This window comes from Lacerta agilis, chromosome 14 (assembly GCF_009819535.1).
Source record: "Lacerta agilis isolate rLacAgi1 chromosome 14, rLacAgi1.pri, whole genome shotgun sequence".
In the NCBI taxonomy this organism is placed as follows: Eukaryota; Metazoa; Chordata; class Lepidosauria; order Squamata; family Lacertidae; genus Lacerta; species Lacerta agilis.
The window spans coordinates 7023421-7041062 of NC_046325.1; the positions used below are offsets into that span (position 1 = coordinate 7023421).

The 17642-nt window shown below is 41.0% G+C and overlaps 1 protein-coding gene across 1 annotated transcript in view; it reads left to right on the top strand.

The window, feature by feature from the left end:
- The first annotated feature begins 350 nt into the window (after nucleotides 1–350).
- LOC117058548 (vomeronasal type-2 receptor 26-like) overlaps nucleotides 351–17642 on the top strand; it is a 92334-nt gene continuing 75042 nt past the window's right edge. The window contains exons 1-2 of the mRNA XM_033169776.1: nucleotides 351–1127; nucleotides 2601–2828. Coding sequence (XP_033025667.1) covers nucleotides 351–1127; nucleotides 2601–2828 — 1005 coding nt within the window. The remainder of the gene's footprint in view (nucleotides 1128–2600; nucleotides 2829–17642) is intronic.

Here is a 17642-nt window from a genome sequence, read left to right on the forward strand (position 1 = left end):
GGTTGGCTGAAACAGGGACCGAGCAACGGGAGCTCACCCTGTCGTGGGGATTCAAACTGCCGACCTTCTGATCAGCAAGCCCTAGGCTCTGTGGTTTAGACCAAAGTGCCACCCGCTGTGACAAAGAATATAATTTTTCTATATGTATTTTGAGTGAAAGCACACATTTAAATTTCTGGTGATCCTGACAACATTGGTGACACTTTCATCCAAATATCGTAATAACTTTACCCAATAGCTGCATATTTTGAAACTGATCTATATAATAACTCTAAATTTCCTTTCAGTTCACATATGGCTCATTTCCCCCAGAGAAAAGCAATAGTGATAAGGTCACATCCTTTTACCATATGGTCCCCAATGAAACCCATCAGTATAAGGGGCTTATCCTCTTGCTTAAGCATTTTGGATGGACGTGGGTTGGGCTTTTTGCTGTGAATAATGACCGTGGAGAATATTTTTTACAGACCCTTGAGCCTTTGCTTTCTCAAAACAGAATTTGCTCAGCATTCACACAAAGAGTTCCACAACTTCCTCGTTTTGATAAATGGGGTGACCTGTATGCTATGCTGAAAAGCTTTTATGTAAGCTGTACAGATGTTAAAGCCAATACATTTATTCTCTACGGAGATGTTTTAACAATTATGTGGGTGAGATTTCTTTTATTTGCACGAGATCCTGGGAAAGTGTGGATCATGACAACCCAAATTGATTTAACATTATCAGGCTTACAAAGGAACTGGGATCTTCAGCCTTTCCAAGGTGCCATTTCTTTCACAATTCATTCGGAAGATCTCCCAGGATTCAAGGAATTTCTTCAGAGCAGGAAACCTTACTGGACCCAGGGAAATGGCTTTGTCAAGAACTTTTGGGAGCAAGCATTTGACTGCATATTTCCAAAACCTGGAGTGCCAGTGGAGGTGAATGAAACATGTACTGGAGAGGAGAGGCTGGAGAACCTTCCTTGGCCTCAGTTTGAAATGGGTGTGACCGGTCACAGCTACAATATCTACAATGCTGTCTTTGCTGTGGCTCATGCTTTGCATGCTGTTTACTCAGTTAGATCCAAGCACAGAGCAGAGATTGGCAGCAAAAGATCGGAACTTCTAAGTCTGCAGCCTTGGCAGGTAACGTCTTGAAAACAAATTCTTCTTAGGTAAGTTAGCTGATGAGTAGAAGGTGATACTGTTAAAAGATTCACACCCACAAATAGTTGCTGAAATGGTATTGTACATTTTATTCCCTGGAGGATTTTTCTGGGTTCACATTTTCCTCCTAGACATTTAGAATGAACAGAACTTTCATATTCTAAACAAAATCGAAAATTCTTTCTAGTAGCACCTTAGAGACCAACTGAGTTTGTTCCTGGTATGAGCTTTCGTGTGCATGCACACTTCTTCAGATACCAAAAAACACGAAAGCTCATACCAGGAACAAACTCAGTTGGTCTCTAAGGTGCTACTAGAAAGAATTTTCGATTTTGTTTTGACTATGGCAGACCAACACGGCTACCCACCTGTAACTTTCATATTCTAGTTCTGTTTTTATATTTTCTCTCTCCATATATTGTATCAAATTAGCTCCCTTTCTAAATTTGATCCTTTTTTATACTAAACTCCCCTAAAGTTTTAGGGGAGAGTTTCTAAACAGGAATTTCCACTTGTCCCTGTTATAAAATAACATATTATATCTTTGTTATTTAAGTATTATTCAGTAAATTATACCTTTGTTATTTAAGTAATATATAAAAAATGAGTGCCAATTGTGAATTCATTTCTATATTTTGCTCCACAATGCTTCATGATTCGAAAATGACTACAGTGGTACCTTGGTTCTCGAACTTAATCCATTCCTGTAGTCCGTTCGAATCCCAAAACCATTCAGAAACCAAGGTGCAGCTTCCGATTGGCTGCAGGAGCTTCCTGCACTCAAGCAGAAACCGCGTCAGATGTTCAGCTTCCGAAAAACGTTTGCAAACTGGAACACTTACTTCCGGGTTTGCAGTGTTTGTGAGCCAATTTGTTGGGCAACTGAGCCTTTCGGAAACCAAGGTTTAACTGTACAGGATTTTTGTGCTACCTTGGTTTTAGTTTGAGCAGAAATCAGTTTGCTATGAGGCGCGGGTGGCGCTGTGGTCTAAACCACAGAGCCTAGGGCTTGCCGATCAGAAGGTTGGTGGTTCGTATCCCCATGACAGGGTGAGCTCCTGTTGTTCGGTCCCAATTCCTGTCCACCTAGCAGTTCGAAAGCATGTCAAAGTGCAAGAAGATAAATAGGTACCGCTCTGGCGGGAAGGTAAACCGTGTTTCCGTGCACTGCTCTCGTTTGCCATAAGTGGCTTAGTCATGCTGGCCACATGACCCGAAAGCTGTCTGTGGCCAAACACCAGCTCCCTCAGCCTATAGAGCAAGATGAGCACCCCAACCCCAGAGTCGTCCACGACTGGACCTAAAGGTCAGGGGTACCTTTACCTTTACAAACCACCAACAAACAACAGATCCACCCTCAGCATTTATATCCCAGCATACATGGTTCTTCCCTTTTTTCATTTAATTTCCACTATGTTGCTACGTCTTCGTGTCTTTTTGTCTTTTCAATAGCTCCATCCATTTCTTCAAGCTGTCTCTTTTAACAACAGTGCTGGAGAATCAATCTTTTTTCATGACAAAAGGAAAGCGGGGAATGGATTTGACATTGTGAATATGGTCACATTTCCAAACAAGTCTTTATTTCAGGTGAAAATTGGAAGGGTGGATCTTAAGGCCCCTGAAGGAAAAGCATTCATCCTTAATGAAGATCTAATTGTGTGGCATGCAAGTTTTAATCAGGTATGGATTCTGCAGTATTCGTTTTGGGTCCCTATGTTCTTCAGATGGGTTATGCCCTATCGGATAGGGTTATACAGTAATTTGATTGTGGCTACCAAGCACATTCAAATGTAGATGAAACACTGAACTGCCAAAAACATTCACAGGTTTCTGTAGAAGTGAAACCTGAATAATATTAAATATAAACCACTTATGAAAACATGGCTTTTTGGGAAACTGATAAAATCAGCCACCAGTCAGTGATCTCATTTTTTGTTGGACAGGGATCCCAGGTTAGTTGCAAACCACATGGATTGCATTGAGAAGATCTTAGGTCCAATCTCTTCCATCTCCAAACAAGTAGGACTGAGAAAGGAAGGAAGGAAGGAAGGAAGGAAGGAAGGAAGGAAGGAAGGAAGGAGGGAGGGAGGGAGGGAGGGAGGGAGGGAGGGAAGGAAGGAAGGAAGGAAGGAAGGAAGGAAGGAAGGAAGGAGGGAGGGAGGGAGGGAGGGAGGGAGGGAGGGAAGGAAGGAAGGAAGGAAGGAAGGAAGGAAGGAAGGAAGGAAGGAAGGAAGGAAGGAAATCTATATGTGAAGGTTTAGGGACCAATTGAAGTGTCTGGACTAGGTGACAAACAGATCCAATCACCATTCTCCTACACATCTGACCAAACAGAAAGTAAATCCAGCTGGGTCAGAGTTCTTATCAGGATATGACATGGTCTGGTAGGGTAGATAAGATTCCTATTCTTCTTATGCCAACATATAATGAGGCAAATACTCTGGGATGAAACCAGTAAGTGGATGGACAGCCTGGGAGAAAGGAAGCACGGAACTGGATAGTTGGGCAAAGGTTTTTTGGCTGAAAGAAGGAGAGAACCTACCTTTGAATATGTTTTTATACATTGCTTCTCAAGCTAGCCTACTTCATAGGGTTGTTGCTGAGATTAAATGAAGAAGGAAAGAAGCACGTATGACACATTGAGATCCTTGCAGAAGAGGGGAGGTATAAATGCAAGAAATAAATAAACGTTGGAAAATCAGTTGTGGGTTTTTTTTAAATAAAAAATATTTACTCTTCCATGAACTTTTCCTTTTAATGGATAGACAAATCCCCTTTCTGTATGCAATGAATGCTGCCTCCCTGGTCAACAAAAGAAAAGGAAGGAATGGGAAAAATTTTGCTGCTATGATTGTGTTCCATGTCCAGAAGGGAAGGTTTCAAATCAAACTGGTAGGTGATAGAGTGCTCCTTCCAATTTCACCATACAGGGTTAATATGTATTATCATGTCATACCTATTTACAATAATTAAATTACTATGGTGTGCATTTAACCACTCCTCACTGCTTAGAATATCAATATATTTCTCTACTGTCTTCCAGTATCTTCCACGTCGTCCTGTAACTACTGTCATCAGGAGGCCCATTTATACAGTATAGGAATTGGTTTTAAGCATGGTGGCCCCTAACCTTTGGTACATCTCTCCATTACAATCACCATTGATACTGCCTTTTCCATGCTGATTGAAGAGCTGTATTTTTCACTAAGCTTTTCAGTTGGAATTTTGAAAAAAAATATGTTCTGTATTGGATCTGATTTGGCGTCTGTAATTATAAAAGGTTTCATGATCTATATCATAACAATTACAAATGTTTATTCCAAAAAAAGAAGTTTAAAAGTAACCTTGAACTGGTCTAAAGCCTTATCACCACCAAAACCACCAACATCGTCATTATTTTATTTGTACCCCACCCATCTTGCTAGGTTTCCCCAGCCACTCTGGACAGCTTACAGCATATCTAAAACTATAATAAAAACATCAAGCATTAAAAACCTCCCAATACAGGGCCGCATTCAGATGTATTCTAAAAGCTGTGTAATTCTTAACTCCTTTACAGCTGAAGGGAGGGTGTTCCACAGAGAACTCATGTATAGCTATGATATATGACACTCCTAAGCTGTTGTATATGTCTACTTACAGATCTCACTATTTGAACAAAATACATTCTCAGAAAATTGTTTGTTAGCTGAGTGTTTGCCTAAGGATCCAACAGCTTCCATTAATACCTATGAGAACATTCTAATGCGTTCTTGAACTCAAAATTTTGACCCTCAAAGTGTGAAAACCCCATGAAAACACTCTGAAGCCTTCCAAAAGGCATACAAGGAAGGAAAGTCAGCTTGTTTGTTTACAGTACTAAAGACAGGTCCAAATGTTGGGATATCTGAGTATGTGGTGCATATAACAAGATTTGGGCACTAATTACTCATGTTGTAATAATAGATTTTTCATATAAAAAGCATTTGGATAGTGGGACCTGTGTATAGAAAATATAAATAAACAAATGGCGAAAAAGTGATCTCAGGTATGTTTGCTACTGGAATATATACAGAGAAAGGGAGGGAGGGAGGGAGAAGGAGAGTATTTGGTCTTCAACTCTTAACTATCACAAAGTGAAGGGAGAAAAACCTGTTTAATTGTTTTTCCTTATAAGATGTTCCCTGTTGTTCAGTTCTGGCCTCAGAATAATGATGTAGCATTTAGGGGCAAAGATGCAGCCCAATAACCCAGCACTGGAGGCCAAGATAGAGAAGATCTCCACAGCCACCATGTATTTTCCACTTGTGCTCAGGTAGGCTGGAAAAAAAGACAGCCAAACACTGCAAAAGAGCAACATGCTGAATGTAATGAATTTGGCTTCATTAAAACTGTCAGGTAACTTGCGGGCTGCAAATGCGGCAACGAAGCTGGCAATGGCCAAGAGGCCCATGTAGCACAGGACACAATAGAACATGGTGACTAACCCTTCATTACATTGCACAATGATTTCTTCTGTTAAAGAGTACATGTCCAGATCAGGGAATGGGGGACATGTCATCAACCAAGCAGTACAGATAGTTGATTGAATAACAGAACAGGGAATCACAACTGAGTAGGCCAGTCTTTTCCCTATCCACTTCCTCATGCTGGATCCTGGCTTGGTGGCCATGAAAGCTACAACTACAGTGATAGTTTTCGCCAACACACAAGAAACGGCTACAGAGAAGATGATGCCAAATGTTGGTTGCCGAAGGAGGCAGGAGACTTTGCTAGGTTCACCCAGAAATAACAATGAAGAGAGGAAACAGAGCAGGAGAGAGAAAAGGAGAGAGTAGGTGAGGTCCCGGTTGTTGGCTTTGACTATGGGAGTGTCTTTGTACTTGATGAATGTTCCTAGCACCAAAGCTGTGATGAGGAAGAAAGAAAGGGCAACTGATGCTAAACTGATCCCTAAAGGTTCTTCATAAGAAAGGAAGCTCATCCTTTTCTCAATGCAGGCAGTTTTGTTCTTGTTTGGATACTGAGTTTTTGGGCATCTGAAGCAGTCATTCATATCTGAAAAATAAAGAATGTCAAATTTAAATAATGATTGAACAGTACTTTTTCTGCAATGTGACTCTTTCACTGATATGAAATATATCTTTTGAAATCTATGTATTTTAGTGTTCCGATATAAATGCTTTGATCTCACTTATTCTGAAAGCTATTATACTTTTCAACAGTATTTTGTCTTCCATATTTCTTCTTTGCTGACATGAAATGAAACCTATTGGTTCCATGTTTCTCAGTGTTCTTATATGTATGAGTGTTTTAAACTCACTGTATTTTTAGGCTTATTAAAATCATTTGTGAACTAAGTTTACAATATCTGTGTTGAAATCCTACTAATTGCCTTTCTTTTTCACACAAGCACATTAGCGCCTGCTACATCAGGCCAATAACCCATCTCATCTAGCTTCACAGTGGCCAACCACATACCTATGGGAAGCCTGCAAGCAGGACCTGAGTGAAACAGAAGTCTCCCCCAACCGCCCCACTTTCCAGCAACTGGTATTTGGAAGATTTCAGCCATCAGAGGTCATAGCCACTGATAGCCTTGTCCTCCATGAGTTTGTCTAATCCTCCTTTAAAGGCTTTCAAGTTATTGCCACCCACTGCTTCTTGTAGGAACGAATTCAATGGTTAAATCACGAACTTCATGAAGCAGTTAATTTTCTTTTGCCTGTTCTGAATCATCCATCACTCAATTTCCTTACATGCTCCCAGGCTCTATTGTTCTGTTTATCCTATTTTCCCATGCATTGAATAATTTTACTCATTTTTTACATGTTGCTCCTTACTGTCTTTTTGCTCTAAAATAACCCCCTGAAATGCTACTGTCTAGCCTTGCCATTGTCCTTACAGGAAGAACAATATGAGTGCTGCATGACTTACCCTCCTGGTTTGAAATTTCCCCTTCTGAACATGGAGCACAACCATAGCAGCAAAACTTTTCCCCTTCTTTCTTTTTCTTCTGACTGCCTGGGTGGCAGTGGTCATTACACAGAGAAAGGGGAGTCACCTATCCATAGCAGGAAAGTAGTTAAGAAGATTGAAAAAACCGATTGTTTATTTGACTTCTAGTGATGAAGTTCACCACTCAGAAAATAAAGGTTTAATATAAAAGAGCTGCATTATGAATAACATTATTTGGGATTCCCTCCAAACCTATGACAAACTTTGCAATCATTTTGAAGCAAAAAACCCACACCTTGTGGTGTCCCAAAATATTGTCAGACTTCCCCCAGCATGGTGCAATACTGTTCACCCCCAATCCAATAATGTTCAATTCACACCAAACCTGTGCCAAAGTTTTGCATCCATGGATTGGGGAGACCAGTAGGGCACTAAGTTTGTCAGGTCAGCCATACAGTTCGAGGGCTCTGCAAAAATGCTGCAAAACAATTGAAAAACATCTCAGCAGGACTGGAGATGCAATTGATTGAACCTGGGACCTTTTGCAAGCAATACGTGTTCTATTACTGAGTTATTGTCTCCATACATTATAAAAAGAGGTATCGAATAGGCGCCTATACAGCAATCATTTATATACTACAAAGGCTTTGCTTTATGTATATGGAAGATATAGTTATTTTAAAATGTACTGGGTTTTTTCTTTGGCATATCTAAGTAGAATCAATTTTGAATGTGCTCGGCAGGCACATTTCTCCATATCAGATAGAAACAACAGAATTTCAGACACCTATAGAACATGTCAAGGATAGGCGTGCCTGGCGTGCTCTGGTCCATGGGGTCACGAAGAGTCGGACACGACTGAACGACTGAACAACAACAACAAAAATAGAACATGTCATAAGAAAAGTGAGGAACAGAAGGTTTCCTAAAATAGAGACCTGATTAAAACCTCTGTGCCACACAAGCATATCTTCATGAATGATGAATGTTTCTCCTTCAAGAGCATCAGGATCAACTCGTCCAACTTTCATTTGATGGAAGGACTTGTTTGGGAACGTGATCATGTTCGTGATGTCAAATCCACCTCTCATTTCCCTTTCATCATCAAAGGACATTGTTTCTCCTGCTGAGTTGTTAAACGAAATGCCTTGCAGAAAATAGTGGAGCTGATTCAAAGAGGAAAAGGGGAAAGAAGGAAATATCTTCAATCAAGGCCAAATATCAACAATGGGCTATATTCAAATAGCAGATGGAGACGTTATAACAAAGCAATAAAAGGCTGAAATTCTGTACATACTAAATATACAGGAAATGATCCCAACCACAAAATGTTATCACTTGATGTCTGGCCATGGAATAATTAACTCACTGAAATAATATTTTGTTTGCAGCATATTACCTGCCAGGGCTGCAGATTTTGAAGTTCAAACCTTTTGTCTCCCACCCTTGCTCTTTGCTTTGATCTGTGTGAATAAATGGCATGCAAAGCATGAGCCACAACAAAGGCAGCATTGTAGATACTGTAGCTGTGGCCAGTCATGTCCATTTCAAACAGGTGCCCGGGAAGACACTCTAACTTCTCCTCCCCTGTACACGTTTCAGTATCTTGCATGAGCAGATCTGGAAATGGACAGTCAAATGCTTGCTCCCAGAAGTCCTTGAGAAAACCATCTGCTGTGTTCCAGTAAGGTTTTATGATCTGCAGAAATTCATTGAACTCAAGAAGCTCTTTTGAGTGAATGGTGAAGGAAATGGCACCTTGAAAGAGATCAAGATCCCAAGACTTTTGAAAACTCAATAATACGAAATCAATCTGTGTTGTCATGATCCACACCTTTCTAAATGATGCGCTTTCCTTATTTCCAGGATCTCGTAGATACATAACAGATCTCAGCCAGGTCAATGTCAGAGAATCTCCATAGACAATGAATGCATTGGCTTTATCATTAATGACACCCTCATAATACCTATCAAGCATCTCAAAAATGTCACCTATCATATCAAAACGAGCTATTTTTTCCATTCTTTGTGTGAAGGCTGAGCAGATCCCATGCTGGTAGAACAATTGCTCCAGGGCCTGCAAGAAATTCTCTCCTCCATCATCATCCGTAACAAAGAGTCCAACCCATGTCCATCCAAAATGCTGCAGCAAGCTGATGATTGCCATATACTGATGAACCTCATTGGGCACCATGCGGTAAAAGGAAAGGGAGTTATCTATATCTCTCTCCTCTTGGGGGAATGAGCCATATGAAAGCTAAAAGGGAAAGGAATAGACATTATGATGCAGGTTTAAAAAGTGTGTTACCAATATGGAAAGTTTTGAAAACTCTGACATGAGTGAGTTTCATGACTGCATGGGGATTGAAACTCTAGCCTGAACCACAACCAATGGCTTTGCACAGCTTTCAAATCCATTAGCCCAATAGCTCAGATCTGGGGACATCAGGTCGGCTCACCCTGTATGAAACTGGGGGACAAGCCACACCCCATCCCAGCTGCACCCCTGAATAAATTTTGGGACATAGCTAATGCTTAATTTAAAGAAATTATTCACATTCCAGGGTGTGTTTTGTTTATTTTGCAGTACTGGACTGCAGTTGTCCAGTACTGCAAATAAATTAAAGCACTTTAATCAGTCATCCAGGCTCTCCAAGGAGGCATAGTCTATGGTCAGCTTTCTAAGTCTTCAGGTCAACCGGCTTCGTACAGAGACAATGTCTCTTGCAGTTGATGTGTGCAACAGGGTGATGGTGTTGGAAGTGTCCAAGGTGCTGAATGCTCTCTGCTTGACTCAGACTTTCACTGGTGTAGCAATCTCTACTAATAAAGAGTAATCTTCGTTTCTGATAGACTTCCAGCTTGTAATGCTTCAGCATCCATCATATTCACTTTCTGAATCTCAAAATCACTTTCAGAATGATAAGAGAAGAGTGTGATTTGTGGGAGAAAAATTCATGTCTCAACTCATAAAACCTACCTGTGGAATCTTGTAGAGGCTTAAGGTATCAGCCATATGGAAAGAGGTGTCAGAGCTAAGTCCTCCAATTATGGCTATGAGGTTTTTCTGCAAGTCACATTTGTAGTTGGGAGCAAATCTATGCATTTTAAAGAGCAGGTCCAGAGTGTTACGATATGTCATCCTTGCATCATAATAGCTGTCATAGATGTGGAAGCCCAGTGTGACATTGGGCAAGATGTTGGGATTCTCATTTATCACTTTCACTGCAAATGCCAAGGCAAGGATGTGCTGGTAGAATTTGGTTATCATGCTGCAAATGAGGTTAGCATGAAATTTCAGAGGAGAATTCTACAACGCAACAAATAGATAAAACGAATTGCCATTTCTGTTTCAAACAGGTATATATTGAACTATAACCTTGTTATATTTTTCGTGCTTCTAAAATAATAAATATCAAACTCTTCATCTCAAGTAGAATGTATTACTCATCATTCCATTTCTATATTTCTTTGACCATTTTTTAGTTTGTTGTTTGGTCTTTAATAATTTTTTAATCAATCATGGCTTTGGAAAATGAATCACTTGCGGCTGCTACAATCAGTTTAACAGACTCACACCACAAGCCACATTTTGTTAAAATTTCTAGATTTCTCTATTTCATTTATCAACCAGTGCCAGGTGTGACTTCATAGATGAATGAAAACTAAGGAAACAGATTTATATCTCACAAAGCAATTCTCAAACTATGAGGTCAATATCTCACAAACCAGACTCTAGCAGTGTCTGATTCATGACATTTGTTCTAGGAAGATTAGACACTTGCAGATTATGTGTCCCAAGAATATTTAAAGCAGTAACCCCACCATTCCCCTCTTGTTGGTGGAATTAAAACAAGGTATAAAATGTCTCCCTTCCTTTCGCAACATTGCTGTTCAAAATAGAAAGTATTCTCATTATCACAGAGAGCAAAGCAATTTTTTTTACTGATGTTCATCTTAGGAGAAACACAATACAGTACTAAAATAATAATAATATAAAATACTGGAAGGATTAATCCCAAAAATGAAGGGAGAGGGAGACTCTCTTACTGTGGATTGTCATCAAACAGATTCTGTGAAGGATTGTCAATGAAGTGTTCTTCAATGATGGAATAATAGAACTGAGAGGCAACCCCACCGATGATGAGGCCACCTGACTGGTACCACTCATGTGGAACAGGAAATGTATCAGGTTCAGAGCACCTCATGGCTGCTCTGCACACAACAGGAGGCAGCAGAAAAAGCAAAGTGAATGCCCACAGCATCCTTGTAGACAAGCTTCTCTGCAATCTTGGATGCTCTTTCCCCATCAGAACCTGCAGAATGACAGAAGAAGAAGAAGAAGAAGAAGAAGAAGAAGAAGAAGAGGAGGAGGAGGAGGAGGAGGAGGAGTTTGGATTTGATATCCCGCTTTATCACTACCCTAAGGAGTCTCAAAGCGGCTAACATTCCCCTTTCCCTTCCTCCCCCACAACAAACACTCTGTGAGGTGAGTGAGGCTGAGAGACTTCAAAGAAGTGTGATTAGCCCAAGGTCACCCAGCAGCTGCATGTGGAGGAGTGGAGACGCGAAAATGGTTCCCAGATTATGAGTCTTAACCACTACACAACACTGGCTCTTAAGCAAACTAGATTGCATAATACATGGATCTGTTAACACATCAAAACGAGAGGGGTTGGCAAACCTTATTTAACTATCAAAGCAGTATAAACACATGCTTTTGGTGCTAGGTAAGATTTACAACACTCTGATTTCAAGGCAGACCAATAATATGAAGAAAATACAAAATGGGAGAAGGAAAATTGGGAGCCATGGCTGCCTCTTGATACTACTCCGATTTTCTCATGGTACAGAGGTTCATTATTATAATCCCTTTCAGGGCTGTTAATTGACAGTTTTCTTATGCCTCTGGTGCTCTGACCAGGTGGAAAAATTATAGTGATTTGGATAATTGTATGATGACTTAATAACTTTTTAAAAGTTTTAGTTCCAATGAGGGTTGTTGGCATTTTTTTGCATCATGTTAAGTACTGTGCTCATTCTCAAATCTGCCTATGTGCTGCCTCTGCCCCTTTGTGACACAAAAAGTGGGAATTAGCTTGAAGTGTTCCATGGTAAGTGAATATGAGCAGGAAAGTCAAAGTGAGTCCATTTTGTTTTGTGATTCAAAGGAGCAAATCTTGAAATAAAGTTCACTGCCCAACTCCAGTTTGCCACATGACTGGGCAGCTGTTATTTCTGTACGTAATAAATTTGTGGCAAAATCAAGATATGTCGCCAAGAAGAGGGCAATTATACTATTGTGACAATAACCATAAAATAAAGAGGTGTGAGACAAGTGAAGTAAGGGTGAAACATAGGACTCTGTTTATTTAAATTGTACAAATTCTCTTCAGTGTGATTTTGCTTGAACTCAGCTGTTAACCATTCTGGCAAACCACACACTGTCACTTTGAAGGGATTGAATTTAACTTCACCTACTTGCATCAACCCCACACCTAAGGGGGGAGGGGGGCCTTGTTGGCCCACCCTTTCTTGGGCCCCCACAACTCTAAGAAGGTGTTACATGTTCGTTACAAAGGTGATGTGCACTCAATGAGTTGGCCCCAGAACCCAGAAGAAAATAATTGGGTTTCAAATTTCTCTTTAAATGTGTCTAAGAGCACTCACCAAACACTTACTGGCAAAAAATACTGCCCATATCAGCCCCATTTTGATGGAGCGGATCCACTGGGTTTAGACCACCCTAAATCTATTCCATGGAAGTTGGCCACTGTTAAACCATTTTGTGGTGCAAGCCCAGCAAGCAAGGTCTCATTGGGTGACCAATATGCAGATTCCTACCCAGCATATACTCCAACACCAAGCTTGGGGGTGCCATGTTCAATCCTCCCCTCAGGCCATTTATAGCCCCCATTTATAGGTCCCCATCCTTCCCAATGTCATTTCCGCCACAAGCAAGGACCTACTGTAGTCCGGCTTCTGCCAATCAAACCTGTTCCCACAGCCTATCCTGAAGATTCAGAGAAATATCTTCCAACCAAATGCCATTGCCGCTTCCCGGCAGGTGATCTTGATGCAGTTGAAACAAGTTCAAAGATCAAATTTAACTGCTGAAGACAGATTTCCAGGCCTCCCTTTGCAAATACAACACATGCCACTCCCTTGGTGCTTTTTGCGGGGCCCATCTTCCCACCCATAGCAGTGCTGCAACCAAGATGACCAGGTGATTCACACTTCCAGGTGGCTATCAGAAAGCCAAACAATGTCTTTTAAAATGGCCTAGTCTAAGTCAACAGACTTCTAAGTACACAGGTCATTCTCAGCCAGATGAATGACCAGCAGGTCAGGGGGCCAGAAGAATTGAATATGAATGTTTTTGAAAAGGCAAAACATATGAAAATGGCTTAAAAATATCTGATCCATCAAGATAAAATTGCAAAAGGTACAAGAGAGTGATGCCCCCTGTCTCCATTACTGTTTATATTATTCTTAGAAACACTGGCAAGATGTATAAGATCAGATTATGAAATAAAAGGTATTATGGTTGGGCGCAAACCATATAAACTGAAAGCCTTTGCATACGATTTGGTGATAACAGTAGAAGACCCATTGGTAAGCATTTGTTGTTGTTCAGTCGTTCAGTTGTGTCCAACCCCATGGACCAGAGCACGCCAGGCACGCCTATCTTTCACTGCCTCCCGCAGTTTGGCCAAACTCATGCTAGTCGCTTTGAGAACACTGTCCAACCATCTCATCCTCTGTTGTCCCCTTCTCCTTGTGCCCTCCATCTTTCCCAACATCAGGGTCTGTTCTAGGGAGTCTTCTCTTCTCATGAGTTGGTTGGTAAGCATACTGAGGGTCTTGGACAGAATTCTGGAGTTGGGCTGGATGGCAAGATTTAAGTTAAATAAAAATAAAACCAAAATGTTTGTAAAAATATGACAGAACCAAAAATAAAAATAAAATAAAAGAATTACAACAAAAAACAACAACAGAACTATCAATAGAAAAAAGGGTGAAATATATGGGGTATGGCTGACAGCAAAAAATCAAAATATTTTCAAGGATAACTACAGTATATTACCACTTGGAAAGAAATATAGAGAAATCTGGAGGTATGGAGGTATGATGAATTTATCACTGTGGGGGAGGATATCAGTAACAAAAAGGAATGCATTGCCAAGATTGTAATTTTTGTTCCAGTCGATCCTAGTAGTCAGTGGAGCAGGACACTTCAAACAATGGCAGAAAGATATTTCTAAATTTATCTGGCAGGCAAAGAAACAGAGAATAAAATATAAATTGCTAACAGATACTAAGGAAAGAGCTGGCTTCTCCCTGCCAGATTTGAGATTATATTATGAGGCATCCTGTCTTTGCTGGCTCCGGGAGTGGAGTGACTTAAAGATGTGGATGTTCAGGATTTGGAAGGTCATGATAATAGATATGGTTGTCATGTATATCTATGGTATGAAAAGACCAAAGTGCATAAAGGTTTCCTAAACCACTTGGTGAGAAAATCGATTTACTTGGTGTGGGAAAATTATATAAAAAACTTATTGGAACAGAAAACACCTTGGTTGATCTCCCCACTTGAGGCAATATTAGTGAAAAAACTTAATTCAAAAAGTGAGTGGGCAACTTAAAAAGATTTGCTATTTCAAGTAGAAGGACAATTTATTTTTTATTTTATTTTGGAGGATATACGCCTCCTTAATTTTGAGGGGGTTGAGGAGGCCTGGTGGTAAGTTGCCCTAGGCTTTGTGGCATCTTCTGACACTGTGTGGCCTGGCGGGATATCACCCTGGGCTGTGTAGCATCTCTTGATGCTGTGCAGCCTGACGGGATGTTGCCCTGGCTGGGCCGCGCAGTATGGGTAGAGGACATGTGGAGTAGCGTGGCCTGGTGGGTGAATGTCATATAAAGAGGAGGCAAAATGAAGTGTGTTTTCTGCCACCAGTCCCTTTGCTCAGCGCGTCTGCTTGCTGCGAGGTGATGCAGCTAGGAAGGAATTAGCAGGCGGACACGATCCTTTCCCCTTCCGTTGGTCAGCGCCGGCCGCAGCAGCGTCACTTCGCAGTAAGCAGATGCGCTGAGCAAGGGGACTGGAGGGAGACAAAGGCAACAAAGAGCAGGGAAATCCTGAGCCCTCATGGCAAGCGGAGGGGAAAGGATTGTGTCCTTCCTGCTAATTCCTTCCTAGCCGCACTGCACACAGGCTCCAGCCCACCTGGCTCAGCTTCCAACGCAGCCGGCAGCCACCCCCTCCTCCTCTCTGTGCTCTGGTGCTGCTGCTGTCTCCAGGGAAGTGTGCCAGGGATGCGCAGGCAGCCGGGAAACATGCAGGTGGGAGGGAGAGGGGGGCTGGCTTGGGGGGGGGGAGAGAACTTTTGCCTTCCTTTCCTCCCCCCTTAAATTCCCCTCTCCTCCATCCAGTTATCCACCTCCTTCCGCTCACACACACTTCTCGTCCATTCAGTGTTTTTCCTTCCCTCCCCACTTAAACTCCTCTCCTGCATCCAGTTAGCCAGATTTTTTTCAATGAAGCCTGGCTCCAGGCTGCCGAGACTGCCACTGCCGCTGCCACGTTTCCTGGGGACATTTAATAAAATCTGGGGACATTCCAGGGACGGAACTTGTCCGGGGACATATTTGCAAATCCGGGGACTGTCCCTGGGAACCGGAGACATCTGGTAACCCAGTAATCTATGGCCCTTTCCATGGGTTAAGATAATGTATCAGCCTACAGGTACTTTACATCGGTAAAAAAAAGAACCCTCTTATTGTGAGCAGAGAATACCTTTTAAAACTCAAAGTATTAGTAGAATATTTTGCTGAGACCAGAAGTAGATATAAAATTAAAGTACAACAAGGGGAGTAGGGAACGCATGGAAATGGTTTCCATTTACTGCATGATACAATTCAATTGAAGAAGTCACCAGAAGTTATTTCTATTTTTCTTAAAAAATGAACACACACCTCTTACCAGGTGTTTGCTTTCTAAAACCTTGCTGTGTACTTCTACGTGCCAAAGTATCCTACAGCTCTGTTTCATCCTTTACTTTAAATATATATATTTTCCTAATATCTTTATCACCACGTCCTATATAATACTGTAGTGAACTTGCTTTATATTTCAGAGAACACAGCATAATTTCTGGGTGCCTGCCAAGATCCAGGTTTGGGTCAAGTACTATTTGGTGAGAGAACCACAAGAGAAACTTAAAAATCACAAATTATGCAGCAAAGTATAGCATGGAAATATAGGCAGTATAACCTTTAAATGTTCCCTTTAAAGTGAGTTCGAAAGTTTCCCACTTCCCCCAGACTGAAAAATATATTTTTTGTTTTCAACCCTTACCTTTCACATATATAAAATTTACCAGAATGAGGTAAGACCAAAATAAATTATTTAATTATTTCTTCGTGTAAGTCGCTCCCTGTTGTTCAGTTCAGGCCTCAGAATAATAATGTAGCATTTTGGGGCAAAGATGCAACACAATAACCCACCACCAGAAGACAAGATGCACCCACTGTTGAAACCTGGACTTTTTAAATTTTGATTTGCCGGTAGCTGGAGATTGTGTTCCGAGATTGGTCTGTTTTTCAATTCGCTGCGTCAGTGGCTGTTTCTGATTGGGTGTAAGAGTGTTCATTTTTTAACCCTTATTGTGCTGATTTTTATGGTACTTTGGCACATGATGATGTCGGTACTGCATGTTAGTTCCAGCAAAGGTATTATTCGTCATTTATTTCTGTTCTCCCCCCCCCCACAAAAAAAGCTCAGAAGCTTTGGGGCACCCACCCAAAAGCAAAGTAACTCCCCCCTCCCCAAAGATCCAAAACTTTGGTAAGCAGCTCCGGCACTTTATACCTGATCTAGTGTGATCCACCCTAGTGAATGAACAGCTGGCTGCAAGTTCAAAAACCATGCAGGTCCCTGAGTAGACAAATTATGCAGCAAAGTATGGCATGGAAATACATGCAGTAAAACCATTAAATTTGCCCTTTTAAGTAAGTTCCAGAGTTTCCTACTTGCCCCAGGGTATGAAAAAGACCAGAAGTTTGGTAAGTTAAAAACCGTTTACTTAAAAGCTCTTTCAAGGTCAGATACATGTGGTTAAGAAAACTGGCCTTAAAACTTAGTTACAAAATGGTGAAGGTTCCTCAATTACTGGTATAGAAACACAAGAGTGGCTGCTCAGAGCCACATAGTAACCAGCTCAAACCTTTTCACACATTTCTCAGGTAGACCGAAGGGGAACAAAATCCTGAATAGCTAGTGTGTTCCAAGGTGAGCTAAGCCCGGAAGAACAGCTTACTCTATGGTATTAATGGATGAATGCATTAATTTGACTTAATTCATGCACTAAGTAGATATGAGCATGTTGCTTATATGAGGCTGGTTATCAAACCAAGAGAAATAGAACGGGACTTGGAGCAGCAATGGAAATGATGCACCAAGGCAGATTGATCATTTTAAACAAATATCAGTAATAATAGACAGAAAAATAAAATTTTGTTTAAACCCTTACCTTTCATATATTTAAAATT